The sequence below is a fragment of the Tenrec ecaudatus genome, chromosome 7 (genome assembly GCF_050624435.1).
Source record: "Tenrec ecaudatus isolate mTenEca1 chromosome 7, mTenEca1.hap1, whole genome shotgun sequence".
Taxonomy (NCBI): domain Eukaryota; kingdom Metazoa; phylum Chordata; class Mammalia; order Afrosoricida; family Tenrecidae; genus Tenrec; species Tenrec ecaudatus.
In genome coordinates, this window is record NC_134536.1 from 110,445,736 (window position 1) to 110,473,239 (window position 27,504).

At 36.1% G+C, this 27,504-nt stretch overlaps 1 protein-coding gene across 6 annotated transcripts in view; it reads right to left on the reverse strand.

Moving 5' to 3' along the window:
- Positions 1–27,504, reverse strand: part of PHF3 (PHD finger protein 3) — a 92,102-nt gene that overhangs the window by 19,427 nt on the left and 45,171 nt on the right. For 3 of the 6 annotated variants that reach the window (XM_075554928.1, XM_075554926.1, XM_075554929.1), the window contains 6 exons: positions 21,597–21,758; positions 15,938–17,684; positions 10,464–10,773; positions 2,820–3,003; positions 816–966; positions 576–732 (listed from right to left, as the gene is read on the reverse strand). In XM_075554928.1, coding sequence (XP_075411043.1) covers positions 576–732; positions 816–966; positions 2,820–3,003; positions 10,464–10,773; positions 15,938–17,684; positions 21,597–21,738 — 2,691 coding nt within the window. In that variant the 5' untranslated portion in view covers positions 21,739–21,758. Of the gene's footprint in view, positions 1–575; positions 733–815; positions 967–2,819; positions 3,004–10,463; positions 10,774–15,937; positions 17,685–21,596; positions 21,759–27,504 lie in introns of those variants that run through there. The other 3 variants (XM_075554932.1, XM_075554931.1, XM_075554930.1) reach the window with 2 other exon arrangements.

Sequence of the window (27,504 nt, forward strand, 5' to 3'; positions counted from 1 at the left end):
ATGTGAGAGCCCCCAATAAAAGTTAATAAAAAAATAAACCTAAATTAAGTCTTTGTTTATTGAAAAAAGTTCCCAAACTATTTAATCATGAAGTACCTAGACTTCCTGGGCTATAATGGCAAGTATTGTACAATATGCATTTTGCTTAAGTTGCTGTTTTTAAGAATCGAGTTGACTCCCATGAGAGTAGCAAATCCATGCACAAGAGAACACAATGCTGCCTGATTCTGCTGCCATCCTCACAACTGTTAGTTTAAGCTCACTGTTGCAGTCACTGTGTCAATCAAACTCAGTGAGGGCCTTCCTCTTTTCCACTGACCCTCTACTTTTACCAAGTAGGTCGCTCTCTAGGGGCTGGAGCTCTCCTGTTAATTTTTTTTATAAATGAACTGTCCATAAACTCAAAAAAATTACCTCATATTGCACCAATGTTCTACATTCAAAAAAGTTATTTCTACATTTTTCACCACAAGAAATAAATTGCAGATCAATTATATTGCATTCTTAGATCACTTCATATTCTAAACATTTTGAAGTGTAAATATCCATAGGTATGACCAAAAGAAAAAACTTACATTGTTTTTGGGATCTTTCAGATTAAACATCAAACTTCTATATTTGTTCTTATATTTAGCATCTGTGTCCCGAAAAAAAGAGAAAAGTTCTTTTTCAATTTTTGTGGCAACTTTTGCAGCCTTTTCCTCTGGTACCTTCAAATTTGAGTCTGTAAGTCTTAAAATTGAAACAATTCAATTATTTTTCAAACACTTGAAGAACATATTACTTTTCAATCTTAAACAATAATAATCTGTTACCTCTTCATAAGGATGTCTTTGAGGGAATGCCTTACACTTTGTCTGATCTGATCTGCAGAAGGTTTGGAAGCAGGACCAGCAGCTGAATGCACATTAGGCACGCCCCCTTTATCAACCTTCTTCTTTTTTATCTCTGGCTTCTCATGAGCACCTATTTTAAAGGAATGTCAAGCTAATGAAATTGTTTATTACAAGTAATTTTTCATTAAACTGCAAAGTTATAATCAAAATTGACTGCCTGAAAGTCACAAGAAATAAAATAGGAACCATTTCATATTAACATTTCCTTGACACTTAAATTTTAATTATAATATATATAGACAAAATAAAAATCATGACTAATGGCCCTGAATCTATGTGTGTGCCATATATACTCATGTATAAGCAGAGTTTTCCAGCACATTTTTAATGCAGTTTTTGTGGTAAAATTAGGTGCCTCGGTTGATATTCGGGTCGACTTATACTTGAGTATATACAGTACTTTTTTCTCGTTTTAGATAACAGCATTCATAGTGCTCAAGAGGTTATTATTTATTTATGTGTATTTATTAACTTTTTAAAAGTTATTTAGAAATTTCTTCTTAACCTTAGTTGGGCAGATTAATTTAAGGACTTTACTAATACACCAAAATGAATGAGTCTTTTATAGTTTACTTGTGCTTGATGTGATTATTAGGTTCAGTAATAACCTTTTCTATTGATTTTTTTACTTCTCAGTTGTTAATTCCTAAGCATCTTTGAAATCTCATCATCAAGCATGAAACTACTCTCACTTTTAAGTATCATACTATCTCATTAATCTAGGATTCTTTCATCCCCCAATTTTTATATCTACCATTTTACTATCTTTATGTCCTCATTTACCTAAATATCCAACTTAAATTGGATAGTTTAACACTAGCACCATTTCCACGTATAGTTTAACACCTTTAAGTGCATCTACTTTAAACATTTGTATTGGCAAAACCAGAGTTTTCATTCGTCACACAAATAGCCTACAAACAGCTGAAGTTGACCAGGAATGAAAGACAGTTGCTGGCATATTTCACTTGTAATACATAACCACAGCACTCAAATAGGAATCTCATTCTGCTGTCCGAATCTTGTTATATTTGCATAATAAATTTGTCTTCCTATTTTCCAGGAAACCTATTCCACACTTTCTCCTCTGCTCTTAAGCCAACAATACTTCCTTCTCCAACTTTAACCTCATTTGATTTTCTCACCTCATATTACACTGAGAAAATTGAAACTGTAAGCTATTACACCTACTCAACATCAAATCTATTAAATATTACCTCTGCCTTTCCTCCTACTACATACAATGGGATTTCAAAAAGTTTGTGGAAAACTTCTATTTTCAATTCTATTTCCACGAATTTTCAAAAGACCTTCCTGTTAAAATGGGTAAACCATCCCCACTGACCCCCAAATGACCATATGTACTGCATCTAATTCCACTGGTGTCTTCATGATACATTTTGCTCTTCAACTATTAATTCTTTCCTACCTCATAAAGTTCTCCACCTTAACCGAATAACCCCTATCAGTTTTTATAAGTTATAGCATCTCCTTAAAAATTTTTTTTAATTTCTTGACTATATTCACCATAATCTTTCTCTTCCCCTAAACACCAAAACTCCTTTAAGAGTTTTATCGGACATCAGTACCTGAAGTTCCTCCTCTGCCCTTCTTTTGTAAGACACTCAAATTGGCTTGTTTTCCGACTGATGGTCAAAACCACTCGAGTCAACCCACTCCATTTGCTGTCATAGATTACCAATCTGTGCTCAACAGATGACTTGGTTCATCGTGTCTCTGCTTTCTGAAATTTCACCAGTGAGTTTTCAGAATTTAAAGCAACAGTTTTTAATTTCAAGTAAGGTCAAACACCTAAATAATTATTACTGCCATTAAAAAATCATCATTTTTTTCATTTCTCAAATATATGACATAAAATGTAAATACATTACTTATATGATCATTTATTTTAGTCTCAACTACCTGGTTTCGAAGTTTTTTCTCCTGTGCAAATAACAGTAGTAGATTCTTTTGCTACTTTTTCACTTTTTTCTTCTGAGGATTTCCGAGATAAAACTGGTTGCCCCATCTTTCGAACAGGGGCTAGCTGCCATTTTTGAATTTCACTATCTCTACATTCTGATGAGTTTTTGCTTTCACCAGATTCCTGGAAAACAGTACGTCATTCATTAGAATAAAAATCATTAAGCTATCTTTAAAATATAAACCAAGCTTCATGAGTTATGGATGAAAAATATTAAACTTATATTAAAACCTATTAAGACACCAATATTTTATTCTGTCTAACAATTGTTTAAAGACTTTTTAAAGGATGTATGAAAATAACTTAATTATCAGCAGAAAGATTTGCCCTTTTATTCAAAACTCATTTGTTAAGCAAGCACCTTATTTTCTGCAGGACCGTACTTGACACAGATAGAGACCTCAACAAATGCTCAACATAAACTCAAGGGATTAAAAAAGACTTTTGAAAAGCAAGTTTCAAAAGCTACAACCTGAAAAGTGTCAATAAGATTTTCAACAGTTCATCATCAAAAATATGTGGAAAGCAATTCAAAGAAAGCGTATTCTCATTTTCTTTTCTGTTACTAAGTAGATAGAAGCACTTTTCAAAATACTAACGATGTTAATATTATTATAGGATCTTTTTGGCAAGATGAAGACAACTGAGTTGAAAGAAAATAAACTTGGTGCCACTGAGTAGATTCTGACTCAGCATGAGCCTATAGGGCAGAGTAGAACTGTTCCTGTGGGTTTTACATACTACATCTTCACAGGAGTGAAGAGTCTCATCTCCGTCAGAACAGCTGGTGGTTTCAAACTGATGATACACAGCCCAACACATACCTACTCTGCCACCACACTCCCTACTGACAATAAAAAAATAGTCTAAATGTTCAAGAAATTATATGTAAAGTGATGATTAAGGATAAATAAATGATGAGGGATGCTAAAAGCTTTCTTAGAGGGACTCTCAGATCCATATCATCAATTAACTTAAAGCTAACCCAAACAACAGATAAGAGCAATATCAAGCACTAGAAGGGCAGAATCAGATCCTCAAAAACTCATTGAAGACAGAAAAGGTTGGAAGGCCAAGGATTTTGCAAACTGGAACTTAGCCCAATAGATTTTTCTATAAAGTGTCTGGGAAAAATCGGGTTATAAAAAACAAGCAAATTATGAAGAAAACAAACTAATGCCCTTCAAATGGAATTACCCTACTTATTAATTCCTGAGACTTTAGCAAGAAAGTTTCAAGTGTGAAAATATCTGCTCAAACTTAAGAACTTTCCAACAACTACAACTGCTAGAAAATTAAGACGTACCCATTGTCTTCAAATACAATCTAGGTCATCATCAATTAGTGGAAATAATATGTAGAGTATTAACAAATCAAAAATGGTTAGACCAAATTATATGGAAGGCTCCTTCCAATTTCAAAATTCATGTTCTTTGTCTTTTAGATTATAAGACAAGTATGTCAACATGTATTTGTTACCACTGTGTTTCCTTCCCAGTATTAACTGTTATAATCAATGTAACTACATGAGGGGGAGTGCAGAGTGGGGACCCAGGGCCCACCTGGGGAAAATTGGACATCACCTTGCAGAAGGGCTGTGGGGAGGTGAGGAACCAGTCAGAGTGCAGTGTAACAATGATGAAACATAATTGTCCTCTAGTTCTTGAATGCGTCCTCTCCACCACTATCATGATCCCAATTCTACCTTACATAACCAGCTGGACCAGAAGATGTACATTAGCATGGATAGGAACTGGAAATATGGGGAATCCAGGGCAGATGAGCCCCTCAGGAACTTTGGTGAGAGTAGCGATATCGGGAGGGTAGACGGAGGATGAGGGATAAAGGGGAAACAGATGACAAGGTCTACATGTAACCTCCTCCATGGAGGACAGACAGCGGAGAACTGGGTGAGGGAGACGTCGAACGGCATAAGATATGATAAAATGGTAATTATTTATAAATTATCAAGGGTTCACGGGGAGGAGGGAAAGGGTAGGGAGGGGAAAAATGAGGAGCTGATCCAAGAGCTCAAGTAGAAAGCAGGTGTTTTGGGAATGATGATGGCAACATATGTATGAATGTGCTGGACACAAATGATGTACGTACGGATTGTGAAGAGAGTTGTATGAGCCCCTCACAAAATGATTTAAAAATAAATAAATAAATAAAATCATGAATAAGCAGCACACAATCAAAATACAATTCCATGAAATGTTTACTCTTTATACTTCTCTCTTATTGAAAAATTTCACTGCCGTCTAGTCGATTCCAACACATAACACCTTTATACAGGGTTTCCGAAGCCATAAATCTTTACGGGAGCAGACAGCCTCATCCTGCTCCTGTAGAGCAACTTGTGGTCAGCAGTTCAATGCTTTCCCCACAGTACCTCCAGTGCTGTTTTAGAATCTAAATATCTTGAAATGTCTATTTAAAAGACATTTCTTAAAAGTACTTAAAAAATATAAAGCCAGGTAATACAGGCAATTTTAAGAGTTCACATTTTAAGAAACAAATTATGAGATGAAGGCACAAGGCAAATACTGGAATATAGCTCAAAAGAATTAATATTACTATTTTCTAATCGTTTTCTTAGTGGTTCATACAACTCGTATCACAATCCATACATACATCAATTGTGTAAAGCGCATTTGTACATTCATTGCCCTCATCCTTCTCAAAACATTTGCTCTCCACGTAAGTCCCTGGCATCAGGTTCTCATTTTTTCCCCTCCCTTCTCAAAACATTTGCTCTCCACGTAAGCCCCTGGCATCAGGTTCTCATTTTTTCCCCTCCCTGATGAACCCTTGGTAATTTTTAAATTATTATTTTGTCATATCTTGCCCTGTCCGACATCTCCCTTTACCCACTTTTGTTTTCCATCCCCCAGGGAGGAGGTCACATGTAGATCCTTGTAATCGGTTTCCCCTTTCCAACCAACCCTCCCTCTATGTCCCCAGTATTGCCACTGACACCACTGGTCCTTAAGGGATCATCTGTCCTAGAATCCTTGTGTTTTGGTCCTGAAGGGATCATCTGCCCTGGATTCCCTGTGTTTCCGATTCCTATCTGTACCGGTGTCCATCCTCTGGTCTAGCCAGACTTTCAAGGTAGAATTGGGATAATAGTGGGGGGGGGGGCGAGAGGGAGGGGAAGGAAGCATTTAGGAACTGGAGTAAAGCTATATTCTTCATCGGTGCTACATCGCACCCTGACTGACTCATCTCCTCCCGAAACCCCTCTGCAAGGGGATCTCTGGTGGCCGACAAATGGGCTTTGGGTCTCCACTCTGCACTTCCCTTCATTCACTATGGTAAGATTTTTTGCTCTGATGATGCCTGATACCTGATCCCTTCAATCATCTCATGATTGCTGGTATGCTTCATTGCTTCTGAGCTAGATGGCTGCTAGTTTACCTTCAAGCCTTTAAGACCCCCAAATGCTGTAACTTTTGATAGCGGGGCACCATCAGCTTACTTCACCACATTTGTTTATGCACCCATTTGTCTTCAGCGATCGTATCATGGAGGTGAGCACACAATGATGATTTTTTGTTCTTTGATGCCTGATAACTGATCCCTTCGGCATCTCATGATCACACAGGCTGGTGTGCTTCTTTCATGTGGGCTCTGTTGCTTCTGAGCTAGATGGCCGCTTGTTAACCTTCAAGCCTTTAAGATCCCAGATGCTGTATCTTTTGATAAGCGGGCAACATCAGCTTTCTTCACCACATTTGCTTATTCACCTGCTTTGTCTTCAGCGTTTGTGTTGGGAAGGTGAGCATCATAGAATGCCAATTTAATAGAAGAAAGTATTCTTGCATTGAGGGAGTGCTTGAGTGAAGGCCTAATGTCTTTCTGCTACCTTAATAGTAAACCTATAAATATATGCCCATAGATCTATTTCCCCATCCTCATATATAAATATATTTGCATATGTACATGCCTTTATGTAGATCTCTATAAATGCCCTTTGCCTCCCAGCTCTTTCCTCCATTTCCCTTGACTTTCCTCCTGTCCCACCATGCTCAGTCCCCACCAGGGTAATATTACTATTCTTTACACAGGGTAAATAATCCACCCACTTGAAAATAATCGTGCAAACTGGATTGAAACAGACTAAAATTTTTTTTGAAAATTTATCAGTCCAGCAACTCCCTCTACTAGGTATAGATCCTAAAGATTTAAGAGCTGTGATACACACAAGTATATACACACCATGTTCAGTGCATTATTTACAATAACAAAACAATTTAAATAATCCAAATGCTCATATAAGGGTCAAAGTTCTAAAAATTTCTTATATATAAGAAATTTCTTATATCAAACACTTCAGGTAATGAGTTAGTGCTTAGGGACTTAGAAACGGACTTGGGGGTTTAGAAAATAGTCTTAGAGGGTATCTAGGTCAATTAGTAAAAATAATCCCACAAAAATAATGTTCTACATTCTACTCTGGATGTGGTGAGTGGGTTCTAAAGAGCTGGTGAGTAGTTCCTGCCATCAAGTTAATTCTGACTCATGGTGACCCTACAAGGCAGGGCAAAGCTGTCCCTGTGGATTTCTAAAACTTTCTACTGTTCTTTGCTCATTTGGAGCAAAGAAAATCAAAGACTAAAGGAAATAATCAGTCCAGGAGATTAATGACAATCTCCACTTTGCTGAGGCCAGAAGAACTCTATGATGCCCAGCTACCACTACTAATTACTCAGATCAAGACCGTAATAGAAAGTGCTAAACAGCGGGAAGGAGAAAAAAAAAGGACAAAATTAAAAACTGTAAAATGACCAGATGTATAAGTCTGACAATAAGTACCTCCAAGACTGTGGCCTGTAGACACCTTCAAGCCTGAAAATGAGCCCACATCAAGGAAAAGCTCTCCACTAACCTAAAGACGGCATTATTCCACACAGCCCGTGACCATGTGCTTCTCAAACAACCAACCACAGGAGACCACAGGGAAGGATTTGTCCAAAAGCAAAATTCAGAAGGCAGGAAAGGCCAGGAAAGAACAGTGAATGGGACAGAGTACCCTCGGAGGCAGTGGGAAGAGAGCTAGAAACACTGCGGGGATGACAGCCAATGCTATAAAGCAAAAAACAAAACAAAAACCCCTAAACTCACTGCCATCAAGTAAATTCTGACTCATGAGTTTCTGAGACTTCAACTTTTTTTTTTTAATCATTTTATTGGGGGCTCATACAACTCATCACAATCCATATATACATCCATTGTGTCAAGCACATTTGTACATTTGTTGCTATCATTCTCAAAACATTTGCTTTCTACTTGAACCCTTGCTATCAGCTCATTTTTCCTTCCCTCTCTGCTCACCCTACCCTCACGAACCCTTGATAATTTATAAATTATTTTTTCATGTCTTACACTGTTTGACATCTCCCTTCACCCACTTTTCTTTAGTCTGTCCCCCAGGGAGGGGGTTATATGTAGTTCATTGTTATCAGTTCCCCCTTTCTACCCCAGCTTCCCTCCACTCTCCTGGTATCGCCACTCTCACCATTGGTTCCGAAGGGCTCATCTCTCCTGGATTCCTTGTGTTTCCAGTTCCTATCTTTACCAGTGTACATCCTCTGGTCTAGCCAGACTTGTAAGGTAGAATTGGGATCATGATAGTGGGGGTGAGGTAGCATTTAGGAACTAGAGGAAAGTTGTAGGTTTCAACGTTGCTACACTGTACCCTGACTGGCTCCTCTCCTCCCTGTGACCCTTCTTGTAAGGGGATGTCCTGTTAAGTTGCTTACAGATGGGCTTTGGCTCCCCATTCCACACTTCCCCTCATTCTCAATATGATTTTTTTTTGTTCTGTGATGCCTGATACCTGATCCCTTCAACATCTCATGATCACACATGCTAGTGTGTGGTTGCTTCACAGCTACATGGCCACTTGTTTACCTTCAAGCCTTCAAGATCCCAGATGTTAAATCTTTTGAAAGCCAGACACCATCAGCCTTCTTCACATTTGCTTATGCACCCACTTTGTCTTTGGCAATCATGTCAGGAAGGAATTATGGAATGCCAGTTTAATATAATAAAGTATTCTTGCATTGAAGGAGTACTTGAGTCGAGACCCAATGTCCACCTGAGACCTTAATACTAAACCTATAAATATATGCACATAGATCTATTTCCCCATTGTCATCTATATATTTACATATAGATGCCTGTATTTAGACCTCTATAAATACTTTTGCCTCCTAGCTCCTTCCTCTATTTCCTTTTACTTTTCTCTTGTCCAACTATCATGCTCAGCCTTTATTTGGGTTTCAGTAATTCCTCTTGGTCACATTGCCCTTGATCAAGCTCTTATCAGGCCTCTTACGCCCTCCTTGCCACTGATTTTGGATCACTTGTTGTTCCCTTGTCCCTGAGTTTGTTAACACCACATCCTTTTCCCCCACCTCACCCTCTCCCATGTCCTCCCGAAACAGTCCATCCCGTTATTTTCTCCTCTGGATTGTTTATCCAGCCATCTTATCTAGATCGACCTGCAGAGATAATAATATGCACAAAAGCAAGACAGCAAAACAAAACAGTAACAGAAAAAAACAAGGACAAAAAAAGAAAAGCCTGTAAATAGTTCAAGGTCTGTTTTACGACCTTTCGGAGTGTTTTCCGGTCGAGTCTGATGGGGTGCCAAGCCTTGGCCTCAACGTCTAATTTTGTTCCTCCCTAAAGACTTCCTTGCTCTGCTCCTTTTGCTGTTCTTTTGCAGACCCCTAGTGTTTTCCTTGGTGTGGGGGGGTCAGATCAGGCACAATTCCCACAGTGTTGTCCCCTGTAGGGCTATGGGTCAGTCAGGGATGCTGTCTCGTAGTGGGGCCAGCCATATTGTCCTCTCTGTGAATTGGTTGCTCTGAGCAGGGATATTGTCCTCAATGATTGGTGGGCCAGGATGTGCTCCACTCTCTCTTCCTCCCCCTTCATTTGCTGCTATGTGCTCTGATCAAACATGCCCCTCCCTGAGCTGTAGCTTCAGTGCTGTCCTCTGAAGTATATTCTTCGGGGGGGAAGGAGGGCTGTCCACATAGTTGGGAAAAGGGCCAGTCCCTCAGACCTCTCTACTGGTTCTCTCCTTCATGCTGGGCTATGACTGCAACTCATCTTTCCCCCAAGATTGGCTGATGGTTTCAAACTGCCAACTTGCTGTTTGGTATCCCAATTTGTAACCACTATGCCATCAGGACTCCTATACGACAATCAAATGTGTGTAATTTGCTGAATAGAAAATCTCAGCAAACCTTCACCTACACTGCAATTTAAAAAACCATCCGCAAGTTCAATTAGAGTATGACTACAAGATCATACACACACATCCCACACAGAAAATTAAAAAATAAAAAAAAAAATCAGTGCAAACCAAGTAAGACTTGAATAATCTGAACTTGTTATCACCTTGTTTCACCAAGGGATTTTGACAAGAATTTAAAGTAAACCATCATTCATTTTTATGGAAATAATTCAAAAGTATACACTTTAACAGTGAAAGCTAAATAAAAATGTCAACATTCGGTCATCTCATATTATTCTTAAATGGCAAAAGGCGGCATTCATGAACTTACCCGTTTTAAAATTTTGGCCTTATGCTTCACTGCATCATCTATATACTTGTTCTTCTCATGTGCTGAGGTGTGCTTTGAAAGTCCAAGCTTTTCATGTTCCATTGCTTTATCTTCACTATGAGTTTCAACTTTAGCCTGGTTTTCCAAAAGATCTGGATCTAAGAGTTCAGTCTTTTTATCTTCTTCAGCACAACATTTCACACACACATATTCCTTGTCTTCCTCTCCCATTTGTTGTGCTTGGGAAAGGCTTAATCCAACACAATCACCATGGAACCAGTCGTCACATCTCCCACAGCCAACCATAAACCTGGGGGAGGATAAAAAGATCATTAGATTTGACACAGTCTTTAAAAAGACAACTGTCTCTAATATAAAAAAAATTTCCAATCAATACTTGATTTTCCGATCGTCTACATATTCTGCATAATTATTTCATAATTCACTGAGCAAGGTTTCAATGATAAAAACTACCCCGTTATTTCCCCTCTAGTCTAAGAAAATACAGGATAAATAAGTCAAACAAAAAACCACAGGGATGAAAATAAATGACGACCCGGCATGAATATTTTTTCATGAGATGTCTGATGATTTATAACTTGATCACAATCCATGTAAGTTACAAGAGTGTCACACAAATGTGAAATTATACACAAAAGTGGAGAATTCAACAAACCATAATAAATGACTAAAATAGCAAAAAACATAAGAAAACTAGCAAACTATTCACCAAACAGTTCAAACTACACAATTATTTTCTAAGCTCAAAATATTCTGATTGAGGAATTCAGATTCTATTAGTCTCTCTTTTATATACCATTGAGTGTGAATAATGTCTTAGTATTGACCATGTGTGTATATTTTCCAAATATAGATCAGCATAATTTCTTAGCATGAAGATATTTTCAGGTTGAATATTCTTAATCAGTAAAACCTCAATTCCCCTTACTGCATTTTGTCGAAGAGTCAATTTCACTAACCAAAAGCAATTAATACAAAGGTGTAGGACTTTCTTACGTTCAAAATATTTTCTTAAGAGAATCAGGGATTGTTTTTGAATGAAAAATCAAGCAATAATGTCCACTTGAAAATCCCTCTTAAAAACTTTTAAGGAAAACTGTACATCTTGCCTAATATTAAAAATGCTAATATTTTCACTATTCATTCGTAGGGATAGCAATTCAAAGTATATCCCAAAGACTGATACAAGTGTTGGTATATGTATTCCTTAATAAAGGAGCCTTCACCACTGGTAATTTACATGCATAAGCAATGTTAAAGCTCCTTTAAAAAAACCTATGGGCCAGTAGGAAGATGTTATGGCCCAAACTCCTGAAATGTACTAAAGATCTCTCTTAATAGCAAACTCTAAGAAACTGGACCACTTGGGATTTAATCCTTACGTGGTCTTAAAAGGTGTACCCTGCACTGTATCCCTCAATAGCAGTAATGTGTGTCTGCTGTGTACTAAATCACTGCAGTGCATTGAGTACACTTGGCTTCACCATACCTACAATTCCTCTTTACTGTCATGCATTTAACTTTATAAATCTACCTCTCTCCAGTAGTTAAAAAAAAAATTCCAACTCTCTACACATTTTGGATCCACACGGGAATATTTGTAAAAGAGTAGGTTTGAGCTCTTTGTTCTGTTCCTAACTTCTCAGTGATATATAAAGATTTGAATCATGCATGCTGTAAAGTGCTTGCTATTCAGGTTGCAAATTAACAAGAATTGCTAATTCTTGAGAGCAACTAATGTCTTAGAAATACTGAAGGTATGCTATAGAACATCTGCATACATTACTTCTTCAAAGGAAGTTTACAGCTTATAAACCTACAGCAATGCTTTTGCCCCAAAGCCAAGTCAGTCAAATTATAAGACATCATGAAGACTTTTCAAATATTCATTTGACCAAAGAATGATTTTGAGCGTGAAATATGTCAGTTAATCACACCTCATTCCAAGCTTTTGAAATGTCTGGCTCAAACTTCAGACTCTGAAAAGTAGATCTCTAGTACTATCTACAGATTCCTTAGATTTCATGTAAGAGATATGGCAAACAACTTTGAAATCCAAGAAAAAACTATAAGCTGCATGTCTATGTTGTATGGAGTTCCACTCTTGATGAATTAATTATAATAGTATGAATCAGTTAAATGAAGAGTTCCACATTTTTGCTTTCTTCTCTTGATGTTACATGTTCATACACAAAATACTAAAAATAAAAATACTGACCTAAGACCACTAAGGACAATTCATTTTAATTACTAATCTTAACTTTGTACAAGTCAAAAAATACTTAGAAAACTTTAAATTCCCTCCAAGTAAACTAGAGGCAACATTGAATACTTTTCTGAGCAATTTCTTTGTAGTTGGCTATTATAGCTCTTACAAGATCTGCCTTCAATTTTAGTGTCCTTTAAATGACAGTATAAACCCCATGTTATCGTAAACATGTACATATTTTTCTGAGATCAAAGAATTCTATTCCACACATTATCTTTTTAGTGTTACTAACAATCTAAATCTTCAAGAAAAATTTTCCAGACTTTTTAAATCTTGTGAAAAAACAATTCTAGAATAATCCCTTCTCAGTAAAAGGACTGAGTATAAAACTATTAATTCATTTTAGTAGGAAGGCTTGTTTTATTAATTTCATCTCAATATGCTAATCCTCTATAATGTAGTTAAGAAATTATTGCAAACCCCAAAGACACAAAGTCTTTTGGAAAGGCAAGTAAATAATGGAAATATAAGAAGTTACGAAGTATATGACAGGAAATCCAAGGCTTATTCCTTTCAAAATGTTAAATGGTTTATTTCTTTTTAAGTTCAAAGAGAAACCTCTTTTTAAGAAGGATTAGATGTTTTATAAAGTTGAAATGAGAACAACTACATAGAAGAGTGATACAATTTATAAGTCATACCTATTGTCTTTTATTAAATGATTATCATCAAATATAACATGTGGCCATGATATGAATAAAACTTATAAAATAGCTTTCGATTGGAAGTACATACAAGTAAGTTAACCTCAACTGAAACACATGTAAAGTGTTCGCATGTTAAAGTAGCTTTTCAGAAGAAAAGCTGTCCCAAAAGTAGGATTGTCTTGACTACCAAATAGTTTTAATGTGGGTAGTGCAAGAGATCAAAGAATGGAAATTATTTCCACATAATCCTCTGCCTGTAAATTTATAGTCTCATACATGATGTAAAATAGGAAACCCCATGCTACATATGAAGTACATTTTAAAGGTAAATTCTACGTATCTTTAAGAAAAATGCTGTCAAAGAGAGTGATGGATAGGTAGTATGTAAAGAAAAAAAGGCAGTTCTTTAGGCTTCTTTATTAACAAAAGTTATATAATATTAAATGTTGCTTCCAAACCTGAACAATTGTATTTTTACATATAACCCAAGTCAATTAACAGTTTGAACTAATACACCTAACATTACAATTTCCAGACGAGCACCAAAAAAACTTAAAATTTCATCGAAGATCCCCATGGGAGGCACTGAGACGGGTGAGCCAGTCAGTGGCAGTGGTCAATTCCTCGTCTTGACTATGGAACAGACAATGGGTCAAAGAAAATGAGACATAATGCTTCATTGTCATTTTAAGAAAATCATTGATGTTGTAATGCCAGTCACCATTAAAATGCCTGAGCAAAATCCTGATAACCTGATGTTCAGATTATGAAGGTGCTTCAAAAACTGAATAGGAAAGATGTGTTTTTCCACACTCAAGGTCTCTCACATGTTTATCTACCAAGTGCCACAGAATAACCTATATGAACATAATCTTCAAATCTATGCCAGTTTAAGAGTCCATTCACTTTAACACTCTTACTTCTCTGACTTAAATGTGTGTTTTAGAAATCTCTGGCAAAGAAAACTGAACTCAAACTCACTGCCACCGAGTCAATTTTGACTCACAGTGATCCTAGAGGACAGAATGTAACTACTCTTGTGGGTAGCTAAGACTGTACCTCTTTGCCTCATCTTTCTCCCACGGAGTGGCTAATAGTGTCAAATTGCTGTCCATGTGATTAGCAGGCCAACCAATGTGTCAGCCCACTACCCCACCAGGGCTGTCTGAAATGAACACTGAAACGCACTTCAAAACGTAATTGTCAGGCTAGGTCCCACATTAGAGTACTGAAGAAAGCTTTTCAAATCAAAGGCCATCAGGATTTCAAGAGGGCAGACGTCACTGTTTTCTTTTCAATAAATTCAATCGCTTCCAACTCATATAGACCTTACATGACAGAGTAAAACTGTCCCTGAGGTTTTACAATACTGTTAAGTCTTTATAGGAGCAGTAAGCCTCATCTTATATTCTAACAAGTCAAATTTTATAAAATTTGGAATATAGTCTGTAACCTCTAACACTAAAAATAAGCGATGGGTTGAATCACAGAAAAAATTGACATGAAATTTAGTTTTTGTTATGATAGAGCAGTCCCAGTATTTCCCATCCATTCCACCACGGCAACAAGGGCCTCGTGAAAAGGTTGCGCAGACTTTACTAACAGAACTCCCTACAGAGTTTTATTTCCATGTAATCTTGCAGTGCTTATAGAAGTCACTCTAACTTTGATATAAGAATGGTATTATAATATACAAGTTATAATGTTCATTTATCATATGAGTGTTGATAGAAGCTCCAACAGCAATCTGAACACATGAACAGGATAAGCTTGTAGCTGCAATCTCCACTTCTTCTGTTTTTAAAAAGCATGCAAATAAAGGAAAACAAAAAAATACAATGGGGAAGAAAAGGTGAAGGAAAATGTCATAAATTATAAAACACTGAGCCCTACAGACAAATAAGTAAGGGTACTAATTAAAACTTTATAAAGACTAGAAAATTTGATAAAACTTTAAAGATGAGAATTAACAAGAAATCTTTGAAATAAGTATTCAAAGAGAAACAATGTTCTCCCTCTGTCCACGTCACATACAAATTTCATTTGTTATCTGACAATCGACTTAGCTATCAAATTCCAAAGTCCACTTTGATATGAAGTGGTGGCATCAAATCATAATAAATATGCTTCACTTAAAAAAAATTTCCATTACAGCCTTCACTATAATTCGAGCCCCTTCCAAAAGAACAAAATAATTTTTTAAAAATCTCCATCTGTAACTCAAACTACGTTTCGTGTAGCAAAAAGTTTGGTTTTTCAGATGCAATGACTAAATTACTGTGTAACTGGTTACAATGACATTTCCATATATGCCAGCTGATGGTCAAAACTATGGTTTGTAAAATGTTCTACAATGCTATGTTTGTAAATTCAGTAGCTCCATCTTTCTAGCCTTTATCCAGGATTGATGAAGAGGAGTCTGTTTATCTTTGTTTGGAAAACAGTTCTCACAATAACCACACACCCCCCCTCACCCCAAAAAGCAATCTCTTAAATGTACACATATCACACACATACACACACACACACACACACACCTGTTGCCATGTGGTTTTTTGCAAAACCCACACTGCTTGCTGGGAGTCCACATATATTTGCTTTCAAATGAGGAGCTATGCTCTGAGCCTTCTCTTTTTACAGTAGCTATATTATCTGGAATGAACAAAGGTGGCTCATCCAAAGAAAAACTTTTGCTGCTTCTTCTTTGGCGGGGTTGTAGATTTTTCTCACTTTTTTTTAGTTTCAGCTTATCTTCCTCCTTAAAATGCTCTACGCCTGCAGATTCATGCTCTTCCTTCACATGACTATTGGTTTTCATTGTTGGGACCTGCTGTTGGGGCTTATGACACTGCTTCTGGCTGAAATGTAATAAGTGCCCAGTTTGTGCTGGATGATGAGGTTCTTTAGTGCAAGTGGGGTGACCATGAGGCTTATCACTCAAAGACTGTGCTATGGGTTTAGACATCAGTACTAAATGTTGATCCTGAGATGTTTTCTTAAATACCAAATGAGCTTGATTTTTGACAGATCTAGCCCCAGAACTGCTACTCAGAATCTTTAAATCTTTATTATCTTGTTTTTTTCTCACTTTGGCTGGTCTATGAAAATTTTGCTGAGATTCTGGTTCATCAGCATTTCGTTTCACACTTTTAACGTTAATTTTGCTTTTGTTATGCATTATTTCAAGCTTTGTTGCAACTATTTTCTTCGGAGTATCTGTGGTCATGTTTTGCTTAGGATGAATTGCAGGTTTCATGTGTTTGGATTTGTTTTTTGACTCTGCATAAGAAACACTGCTTGACTGGCCGTTTCCATCATCCTGAAGGTCTGTTATTTCATGGGGCTCCATTTTAATACTTTCAGCATGCAGTTGTAAATTTTGGTCAGGAGCATCACATAAAGTATTACTTTCTGGTTCGAAAACAGTAGTATCAACCACCTCTAAGTTTGATTTATTCAATTCAGCACTCTGTGACTGGTTATCATCGGATTCTATGTCTTTACAAGGACCAAGTGGTTCCATTTTGTTTCTTAGGACATTCATAGCTTTATCAGTAATTTCTACAGTGTCCTTTAATTCCAAATTACATTCAGTTGCCTCACCAACAGAAGCTGACAAACCTCCAAGGCTCTTTTTGATTTTATTTGGATTTGGATAAGCAGTATCACCAAAAGCTACAGGTTCCTCAACAATCTGGTCACCTCCATGGGATTTTACTGTCCCCTTTGATTCCTGTTCAATTGTTCCCTTTGTTCTCATCGCTTCAACAATAATATTGTCTATTCTATCTGAAACTGAGTCATGCTCTTCATGCTCTTCTTTATCTGAAAACTTAAATAACGGGCTGCCAACAGGCTTGATTTTACATTCCATCGGAGCTTCAGTTTTCTTTTCTTCAATACTGGCGCAAGCCTCTGAAAGAAGTGGACAATTTAATTCATGAGGTGGCACGCTTGCTTCTCCCTGATTACTACACTTATTATGAGAATCTAGTTCAGCTTCATCCTTCATTTCAAGACAAGATGACACTGAAGAATGACATGAAGACACCAATACTGCTGGTACCACTTCCATTTGTCCAATATGCCGGCTGCTCCTTCTCTCTTTATGATACTCGATGTTTGGTGATGTACAGACTTCTTCTTTACTCTGACACCTTTCTGGTTGTCTTACCCCTGCTTTAGGGGAAGAGACAGTCTTCCCAGATGCTTTTTTTGTGCTATTTAAAGGTGCTGCATTTGAACGCTTGGCAATAGTGCTTTGTCGCAAACTTCTTACTTGTTCTATCACAAGGGAAAAAAAATAAAAATAACTTAGCTATTTTGTCATGTGTTTTTACTTCAATACAAATTAGAGCATACCATTTCCTTATTCTGAACTATTATAAATAAGTTTTTCTCATTTCAATAAAAATTTATTGAATGTACTGAATAACTCGTGGTGGTGATTGATATGTATATGTTATAATCTATATTTATCTATGTTCTCTGAATGGTGTCAAGGGGGAGAAATTCTCTAAAATCTAAACTGATATATTTTACTAACAAAATAAATTTTCATTCAAGTCTCTTTTTAATAAAAGGCTGCCATAAAATAAGTAAAATTAGATTCCATAATAATTGATGCCAATCTTAAGTAAGATTGTTATAGTTTTAGTTATTAAATATTGTTAAATATGCAAAGCCAAACAAGGTCAGGAGGCACTTAATCTAAACTAAAAGTACCAAATCTTACACAGAACCTGCATAAATTTAGAGGTGCAGCTTCGAAAGAACTCTTAATTACTTTATGTCACCATTTTATCATTCAAGCTGAAAGAGTAAAAATTAAGTATACACTAGACTATCACATACAAATCATCCAAAAAGAAACTCTTACAGAGCTTTAAGAACATGATCATAAAATAGGTACAGAAATAATTTAAATATACTTTCTACCTTTAACAACACTCCTTAGCAAAGAGTATTAAATGTTGGCTTTCCTCCATTTCCCATCCTGATACATATCTGACAGGGCTTCAAAAGGCTTACGGGAAAAATGCCATTAAAAGATAAAGAATTTTTTTCCCACAAACTTCATAAAGCCCCCCTGATACTCTAGGAGGAGGAAAAACAAAGAGTGAAAAAAGAATTGGAATAAATAAGACCTAAATAAGTCACAAAATAGAAAATGCCTGTAACCCCAAAATAGTAAATATGAAGAAGTTGGACAGCTAGGCACATCTAACCTCTCTGACTCACTTCTATTGAGATTATAAATTTTTTTAATTAAAGGCCCCTACCTATCCATGAAAAACCCTTATATGTCACAAATTAAGAACATTTCCCTCATTTGCCATTTATTATGAGAAGGCACCATAAAGCCTCATATGCCTGGAGTCGTTCCACAAAATGCTTAAAAATATAATTAATAACAGCCATCATTTTACTCTCATAAGTGTCCGCGTTTGGACAATAAATTCAAAGGCCAATTTAATCTTAAGGATGCATTCTAATTCCTCCAGAAATTAGTTGTCTCTGGTCGTTAGATAAGAAATAACCAACTTTTTAAATTTAGTGAATTTTGAACTGTTTATCACTTACTCAGCTAACAGTATTTTTAAAGTATATAAAATTTAAATGAAGATTATCAATATTAGATGACCTTTAAAGCTTTTAATAAAGCATGTAATAATTCCCAGTTCTACTTTACCCTGAAATAAAATAACAAGGATTTTTAACACTTCCTACCTGATTGCAAAACTAATAAAAAACTTATTTAAGTAGGTTTTTTTTCCCCAACAGTAATTAACTTATTAAGGAAAAGGTAAAGTCACATTTTATCATTTGAATATTTCTGCATTGTTTGACATCTAATTTGTATGGGTTCAAATTTATCAATATTATCACTGTATTTATTTGGCAAAGTAAAAAGTAGATACCAAACGCATCTATGTTTTTCAGTCCTAAAATCTCTACTGAAGCTACAGGAAAGAAATATTTTTCATAGAAATATTTTTTTTTCCAAAAAGAACAAGAGAAGAAAGCAACGACCAACTTTGGAAGTCAAACAAGAGATCATTAAGAAGTAATTGATCTAAGAGAAACAACTGACACAAACACTAATTAAGAAGTGTAAGGTAAGCACACCAACATCATGAACACAAGAAACTTCTCAAAAGACTTAAAAGTTGGTGGCCACAAAAGCAAGAATGAAAACAGATGGTTAAAATGAAGGTGGTTTTAAAGTAGCTAAATCCCCAGGTCCTTTCACTTCTTAAACACCATCCTTCCTTAACATTAGTCTAAGACTACTAGATGCTTATTCTCTAGAGAGACTAAGACAAGGCTCCTGGGCTAGTTCAGAACCTCAAGCACAGTAGAGAACAGCAGTGAAGTATAGTGAACTTAAGTGAACTGGCGTACTGTTAGCTGAGATGTCCCCAGACAGATTTCCTCAATGAACCCCAGAATAAGTAACTTATCATTCATTTAATAGCATCCTAATGAGCCTAAGGGAATACAATATTGGAGATACAGAGGTTCCTCCCCAAAAGACAGTACAATCAGGTTAACATACTGTGAAGAGTTGACATAACCCAAATCTTAGAGATTTGTAATTCTTGTAGTGCCTACATTTAAACATGAGCTAACAAAGAATCAAGCATTTTGGGGAAGTTTTTAACATGAACTATGGAAGCCAGTAGCGATTCAATAGAAAGGGGGGGGAAAAGTGGGTGGCCTCATAAAAAAAACAGAAACAAAGTATGCAACATGAAAGATAAATTATTAGGGAAATAAACACTTTTAAAATACCATGAGCATTTTTAAGAAAGAGGATACTGCATCTACGAAGAAGTACAAGAAATTACAAAACACAGAACTATTCTCAATAGAAAACACCTATACACTAGAAATGTAAGGTCTGATAGGTAGAGAATAAAAAGAAATTTTCTGCAGCTACAGTAAAAAGATGCAAAATGGGCAATTATAGAAAATGGGAAGACAGTTCGTTTTCTCTAAATAATGAAGTCCCCGCAAAGAAATATATAAAATATAAGGCAAATCATCAAAGAAATAATCCAAGCTTCCCAGAATAAAACAATAACCGTTTTCACACTAAAAGGGTCTAGAACATACCAGTCTAATTTGCAAAATAATGTCCAAACTTGGACATATTATCGTGAACTATCAAAAGCACAGGAAATGAAAACAATACAATAAATCTACAGGGATAAAAAATAAAGGAATAACACCAATGTTAGAAGAATGTGCTAGACTACCACCGTCAAATTTCTAAAGGAAAATTTTCAAATTTGAGTTCTACATCCAGCTAGACTGTGTTTTTAGCGTGAGCTAGATTAACTACACTTTCAGGAAAGTTTCACTGTTTCTCAGGAAGTTACTAAATGAGGCATGCCAGCAAACTGAAGGAATTAAACAAAGAAAATACAAATAGAAAATACTGCGAAACACAAAGAACACCATAGTATAAATTCCTCAGAAAAATGGTAAAGGAGCTCTCAAGAAAACATTTATTTACCAGGCTTACTAGACTCCCATCAACCACACTGAGAAAATCAGAAGCCCCTAAGGCTTCTTCAGTAAAATGAAATGGACAGAATAAGTGATATGCATAAACTGTTTGCAAGAAAACTGAGACAACTGGCAAAGGCATTTAAGGGTAATTACTACTATGTACTTAGAAAACTAAGCAAATGGAAAATAAAAGCAGTACATACAGTCAAAATATAAACTACTAATTAAAGTATCCATTAGAAGGGAAAATGTAATTTTACAGGAGGAAGATGAAAGAAGAAAAGAATGCTAAATTCTCATCATCCAGTGTGGGAAGTCAGAGATAAATGCCTAAGTCAGAATAACAAAAACAACATATGGATATTACTTAAAATTATGGATTCAAGTATTTTAAAAAAGAGCTAGAAGATTTAACCATGGCTTTCTCAAGAAGGAAAAATGGAAGTGGTACTAGAAATTTATTTAGTCTAACAAATCTTGTAGAACTAGCCCAATGTTTAAATTATATCAATTGAAATATTTATCACACTAAGGTACTGCCATAATTTCTAAAATGAATTACTATCAATAATGCCCAGACTAGCAAATATCAAATATATCTTCTGCTCAGAAAACTTACAACCTAACACATCTGTCCCTACACCTGATTTTCTAGCTGGACCTCTTCAGAGGGATTACCTTGTGCCATTAAACGAGGTGATTTTCTTGGTGATCTTACTGAATTTTCTTCTACTTTGTCCCTCAAATTCCTGTTAGGTAAAATCAGTTCTTCTTCATCAATGGTATCATTGCCACTTTCTTTAACAACTCCTTCATCCATAATATCGTCAAGACCAACAACTGGGGGGAAAAAACAATAAACAAAAACAAAAAAATTAATTTTTGAAAATACTGAGGGAATGTTAAATATTTAAAAGTGGTACAGAAAAAAATTAAATCCATTTTGAAGTAATAAACAGCTGCCCTGAAAATCTATGTCTATTTCTAATAGAATGTGATGATACCGCCACTACACCAAGCTCCCAATCAATTCAAACTTATAATCCTCTATATTATAGGTGAGTTGGAGAAGAGATTAGCTATAGTATTTCTTCGTTAGACCTCAAATATCACTCTCAGTCACTCTTTTTGCTAACGTCATAAGCAATCATTTCCCAATATTGATTATAAGCATACAAAATAATTCAGTATTTTGAAACACCTATGGGATCCTAAGAGACTTAATGCTAACCGTAGATAAGACTTCTGAATGACAGCATAAAAAAAGAGCACGAGACATAATTTCTCTCTCCCTAAATGCTAACAAAAATGTTTACTACAGCTATATAATTGAAATATCAACTTAATCAAAGAAGCAATGGCCACATATTTAATTTAGGGGACGGTCGAGACAAGTGGAGAGAATTAGGAGACGTCGAAACATATAGAGTATTATATTATCATTGGGTTTGTTTTTGTAACCACCAATCAACCAACATTAACAAGCAATTCTAAAAGTACAATTAAATGAAGTCTTGTAAAGAAATATTTTTTTACTAAATAGCATGTATGTTAGATGATGAGGAATCTTACTTATCAAAGAATACCGTATATACTCATGTAAAAGCCGGGTTTTTCAGCACATATTTTATGCAGTTTTTGTGGTACAAATAGGTGCCTCAGTGGATATTTGGGTCAGCTAATACTCGAGCATATACAGTAATACAAGTATATATGGAAATGATGTGGGGAGGAGCAAAGAGTGTGCATGTGTATGTATATATATAATTTTATCTAGAACATACTTATATTTTAGATACATTATTTCAATAAAATATAATTTTCTTCATTTATATTAGCATATCATTTGTAAATAGATTATCAGAGAAAGTCAAGCTTTGGGCCAAAGGGAAAAGTAGGAATTGAAATTCAGGCCCTGTTCTGCTCTCCAAGTGATGTATTTGGGTATAGGGACTCGGTCACATAAAGAAAATGTTATCTTTTTCTACATTCCAGTAAAGCACTGTGCAACCAATAGCAGTCTGAGGATGGCATCGCTGAAGTAACAAAAACCAAAATACAGGAATGGGTTGAGTATTGGGGGCTAGAGTCGAGTAAGGGAAGAAGGGGAGGACAACATATAGATCAATGAGGTGTCAGGGAAAATTAACTTGTGTCCTTTTGGTCAGAAGGATTTTTTCTCTGAATGAGAAGGAAATACTGTAAACACAAGGGTGGTGTAATCTAACTTACTACAAGTGCTGTAGAAACTCCAAGAAGCAGAGTCAGAAAGGTTAGGTAATAAGCATACAGCAATGATTCAGCTAAGAGATGCTAGTGGCTAAAACTACTACATGAGTGAAGGCAAGTCTGTGGACTGTGTCACTGTAAGTTGAGGTCCATTTAAGACCACAGGATTGAAATTCACATCTCTTGAGCTGAGGAATGACAGTTGGTGACCTGCCTTGTTATTTGCTACCTGTGCTGGGATAGCCTAGCTCTCTCTACAGAGGACTACCTGGTGGCCCTCAAGACTTGAAGGAGACTGCCAGTGTCTCACAACTCTCATGGAAGTGAGTTGCACTGAGCCATTTGTGCTGCTTTATAATTTAACTGTTCATTTCTTGTGTTGTACATCTATCTTTATATATAAATAAAAGATTATTAGCACTCTGGTTTTGTCTCTAGAGAACCCTAACACAGATACCAATCTATAAATTCCTCTTCAGGCTCATGAAACACATGCAGTGAGGCCGAGTACAGGAAGATCACAGGCTAGTAGGTGGGGAGTCTTATGGATTCAGTGGCGTTGTAAGCATCTCAGAACTGGCAGGGGTCTCCATGTGGCTCTTCCAGCTCCGGGCACTAGTGCAGTTCCATGTGTCTTATTAGCTGCAATGTCTCCCACGGGTGAGCCTGTGACCCACCTCCAACAAACTATCTCCTTAGCTCCTCCAAAAGAGGTCATCAAACTATAACCTGATTTGACAGACTAGACTCCATCCCTTCCCTCTAAATCCTTTCAAATGGACAACAGATTATGTTAACTACCACACTGACTTCCTGGCATAAACTAGTGAGTGTTTCCAGCACTGTATTGGCTTTGTGAAACATTTCAATTGATATTCCATCAGTTTGTGGGAGTCTCTTTTTTTTAACACGTTCAGTGCAGCTTAAGATTCTTCCATTGATTCAGTGGTTCTCAACCTTCCTAATGCGATGCCCCTTTAATACAGTTCATGTCGTGGTGGCCCCCCCAACCATAAAATTATTTTCATTGCTACTTCATAACTGTAATTTTGCTGTTATGAATCAGGCGACCCCTATGAAAATGTTGTTCAATCAGCAAAAGGCCGCGACCCACAGGTTGAGAACAACTGCTTCAGTGCCATCAGTGTTTGATCAAATATAACCTGAAATGGCTGAATGATGACCAATTCTTTCTGAATATTTTGTTGATTCTTCCAGCATCACTGAAATTGTTGTCATATAATCTTCCAATATTACAACTCAAGGTTTGAATTCTTTAATTCTTTCGCTTGAGTTGGGTATGTTCTTCCTTTGGTTCTAACTCCAGATCTCTGAATTATTTCCATCACATTACTTTGCCTTCTTCAGCTGTCTTTTGAAAAACTGTTTAGTATTATCATTTCTCCTATTTGCTTTTGTTGCTCTACATCCAAAAGCAAGTTTCAGAATCTCTTTAGACAACTACTTTGGTATTTTCTTATTTTGTCTCCTTAATGACCATTTGCTTCCGTCATGTATGATGTTCCTAATGTCATCCCCAGGTCCTTTGGGCTTCTGTCACAAGCATTCACTGCATTCAATCTGTTAGGGTTGGTCTCTATGCTGATGTGGAATATACAAAGGTCTTATTTTGTTGGTTCTTTTAGGTCTGCTTTAATTTTCTTCAGCTTCAACTTGAATTTGCCTTATGAGCAATTGATGGTGTGTCCTGTGGTTGACCTCTAGGCCTTGTTTTGGTTAATATTGAGCTTCTCCAGTGTCTCTTCCCACAGATAGTTAATTTTATTCCTGTGTATTCCATTTAGTCAGATCCAAGTGCATAGCCCCCATTTATATTTTTTCAAAAAGGATATATGCGGTGAAATTATTGGTCTTACAAAATATGTCATGTAATCAATCTCCTCCTTCAATTTTTATCACAACTGTATTTTCCAAGTACTGATCTTTTCTTTTGCATTTTAATCACTCGTAATTATTAATGAATCATGCTACTTTTAAATCCATTTCAGAATGAATAAATTGGTGGAATTCTTTAATCAAATCACTAGCTTTAATGGTTGATAAATCTGAATAGTACTAATAATCCTTGTAGGCACATAGACATTATCCTATCATGGATAACATTGTACTTCAAGAAAGAGCTTGAGAATGACTGGGGCAGGGAATGTGAGGATGTGCTTTATACAATTGATGTATGTATATGTATGGATTGTGATAAGAGTTGCATGAGTCCCTAATAAAATGTAAAAAAAGAGGAGGAAAAAAAGAAAATGATTAGGGCAAAGAATGTACAGATGTGCTTTATACAATTGATGTATGTATATGTATGGACTATGATAAGAGTTGTATGAGCCCCTAAAAAATTGCTTTAAAAAAAGGGAAAAAAAAAGATTTGCAGCCTCATAAACCGTACACGCCTTGGGGGATTGGTATATTAATAAAATAAAATAACTATGAAGTCCTGCAAAAAAAAAAGAAAGAGCTTGAAATATTCTTTTTCAACATGAATGTGATGTCATTCTTCACAGATTTTTTCATTCCTGGCATTATAATCCATATGATTGTTTAATTCAAGATGAGCAATACCACTCCATTTCAGCCTACGATATAGGTTTCTATACATTTCTTCTTTGACAACTTTCACTTTTCCTAGATTCAGTGCTTTTATAATTACAATTCATGCTGTTCTAAGTCCAAGTTCTAATTACTAATGATGTTTTTAGCTGCTTCTCATTTTGAGTTGTGCTTTATCAATAGGTGCAGCTCCCCCACGTTCTTCCATCCGCATCATGAATGTCAACTCAGCAGCTAGCTTGTTCCCAGTCCAATTTTGAGTGCCTTCCAACCTTAGGGGCTCACCTTCTGGCACTGTATCAAACAAAGAGCCATGCTTGCTCAGAAGAATTTTGGTGGCTAATGTCTCATAAATGGATTGCAACTCTTTATTCTTACTCTATTATTAGTCTGCTAGGTTCACGGAAATATGTTTATCATGGGTGATTCTGGTGGTATTTGAAATACTGGTAGTATAGCATTCACAGCAATATGCAAGCCACCCACAGCATGCCAACTGACAGACAAGTCGTGGAAATTTTGCTGAAGATAATTCAAAATACAAATGGTGCAGTACATCAAGAGGAAGCTGCCAGAAACTCAAGCTAGATTCAGAAAAGGACATGCACAAGAGATCCTCACTAGTGATATCAGCTGGATCTTGGCAACAGCAGAGAATGCCAGAAGGATGTTTACTTATGTTTTATTGGCTATGTAAATGCTTTGACTATGAAGATCATAAAAACTGTAGATGACATTGTAAAGAACAAGAATCCAAGAATACTTCACTATGCTCATGAGTTACCTGCACACAGGCATTCAAACAGAACAATGAGATATCACCTGGTTAAAATCAGGAAAGGTGTGTTTACCATATTTACTCAATTTACATGCTTAGCACATAATCTGAGAAACTAGACTATATAAATAAAACTGTTGCATCAGGATTGGACACAATTATTTTCGATGAAATTCAGGAGAATTTGGAACACTTACTGATGAAAATCAAAGACTACAACTTTGAGTGTGGATTACAACTTAACATTAAAAAAATAATTAAAATGCTTACAATTAGATCAATAAACATTATGATAAACAGTGAAAAAAATCAAGGTTATCCAAGATTTCATTTTATTTGAATGAATAATCAAGGCAAATGTAAACAGAGTCAATAAATCAAATGATGCATTTCACTGTGAAAATGTGGCTTACAAAACCTCCTTCAAAATGTCAAAGAATAAATATGTCACACTGAGGACTACTGTTATCTGACCAGAGCCATTGTACTTTCAATCACACCATGGCGTGAGAAAGTTGTACAATGAATAAGGAAGTTTAGAACAGCACTGATGTATTTGAATTATGGTATTGGAAAAGAATATTCAGACACCATGGATTACCAGAAGAACAAACAATCCGGTCTTGCGGTTTGGCCAGAATGGTCCTCAGAAACAAGGATGACAAGACTTCATATACTTTAGAAATGCTATCTGGAAGAGGACACACTTGGTAGAAAATAGTGAAAAAGATTCTCAGTGAGATGATTGACACAGTCACTTCAGCAATAGGCTCAAATATAACAAATGTTAGAATGGCACAAGACTAGATGTTTCTTCCTGTTGTGTTTTGAGTAGCTATGAATTAGAAGTGACGAGGACAACTAACAACAATGTGAAGGATGTGTGCATGCTACGTGTTTAAGGACTGCTTGTGGTTTTGTTTGTTTTTATTTCTTTTAGCACTCTATGATCCCATAGTTTATTTACACAATCCAATATATATTCGTAATAATTAGGTGAAACAC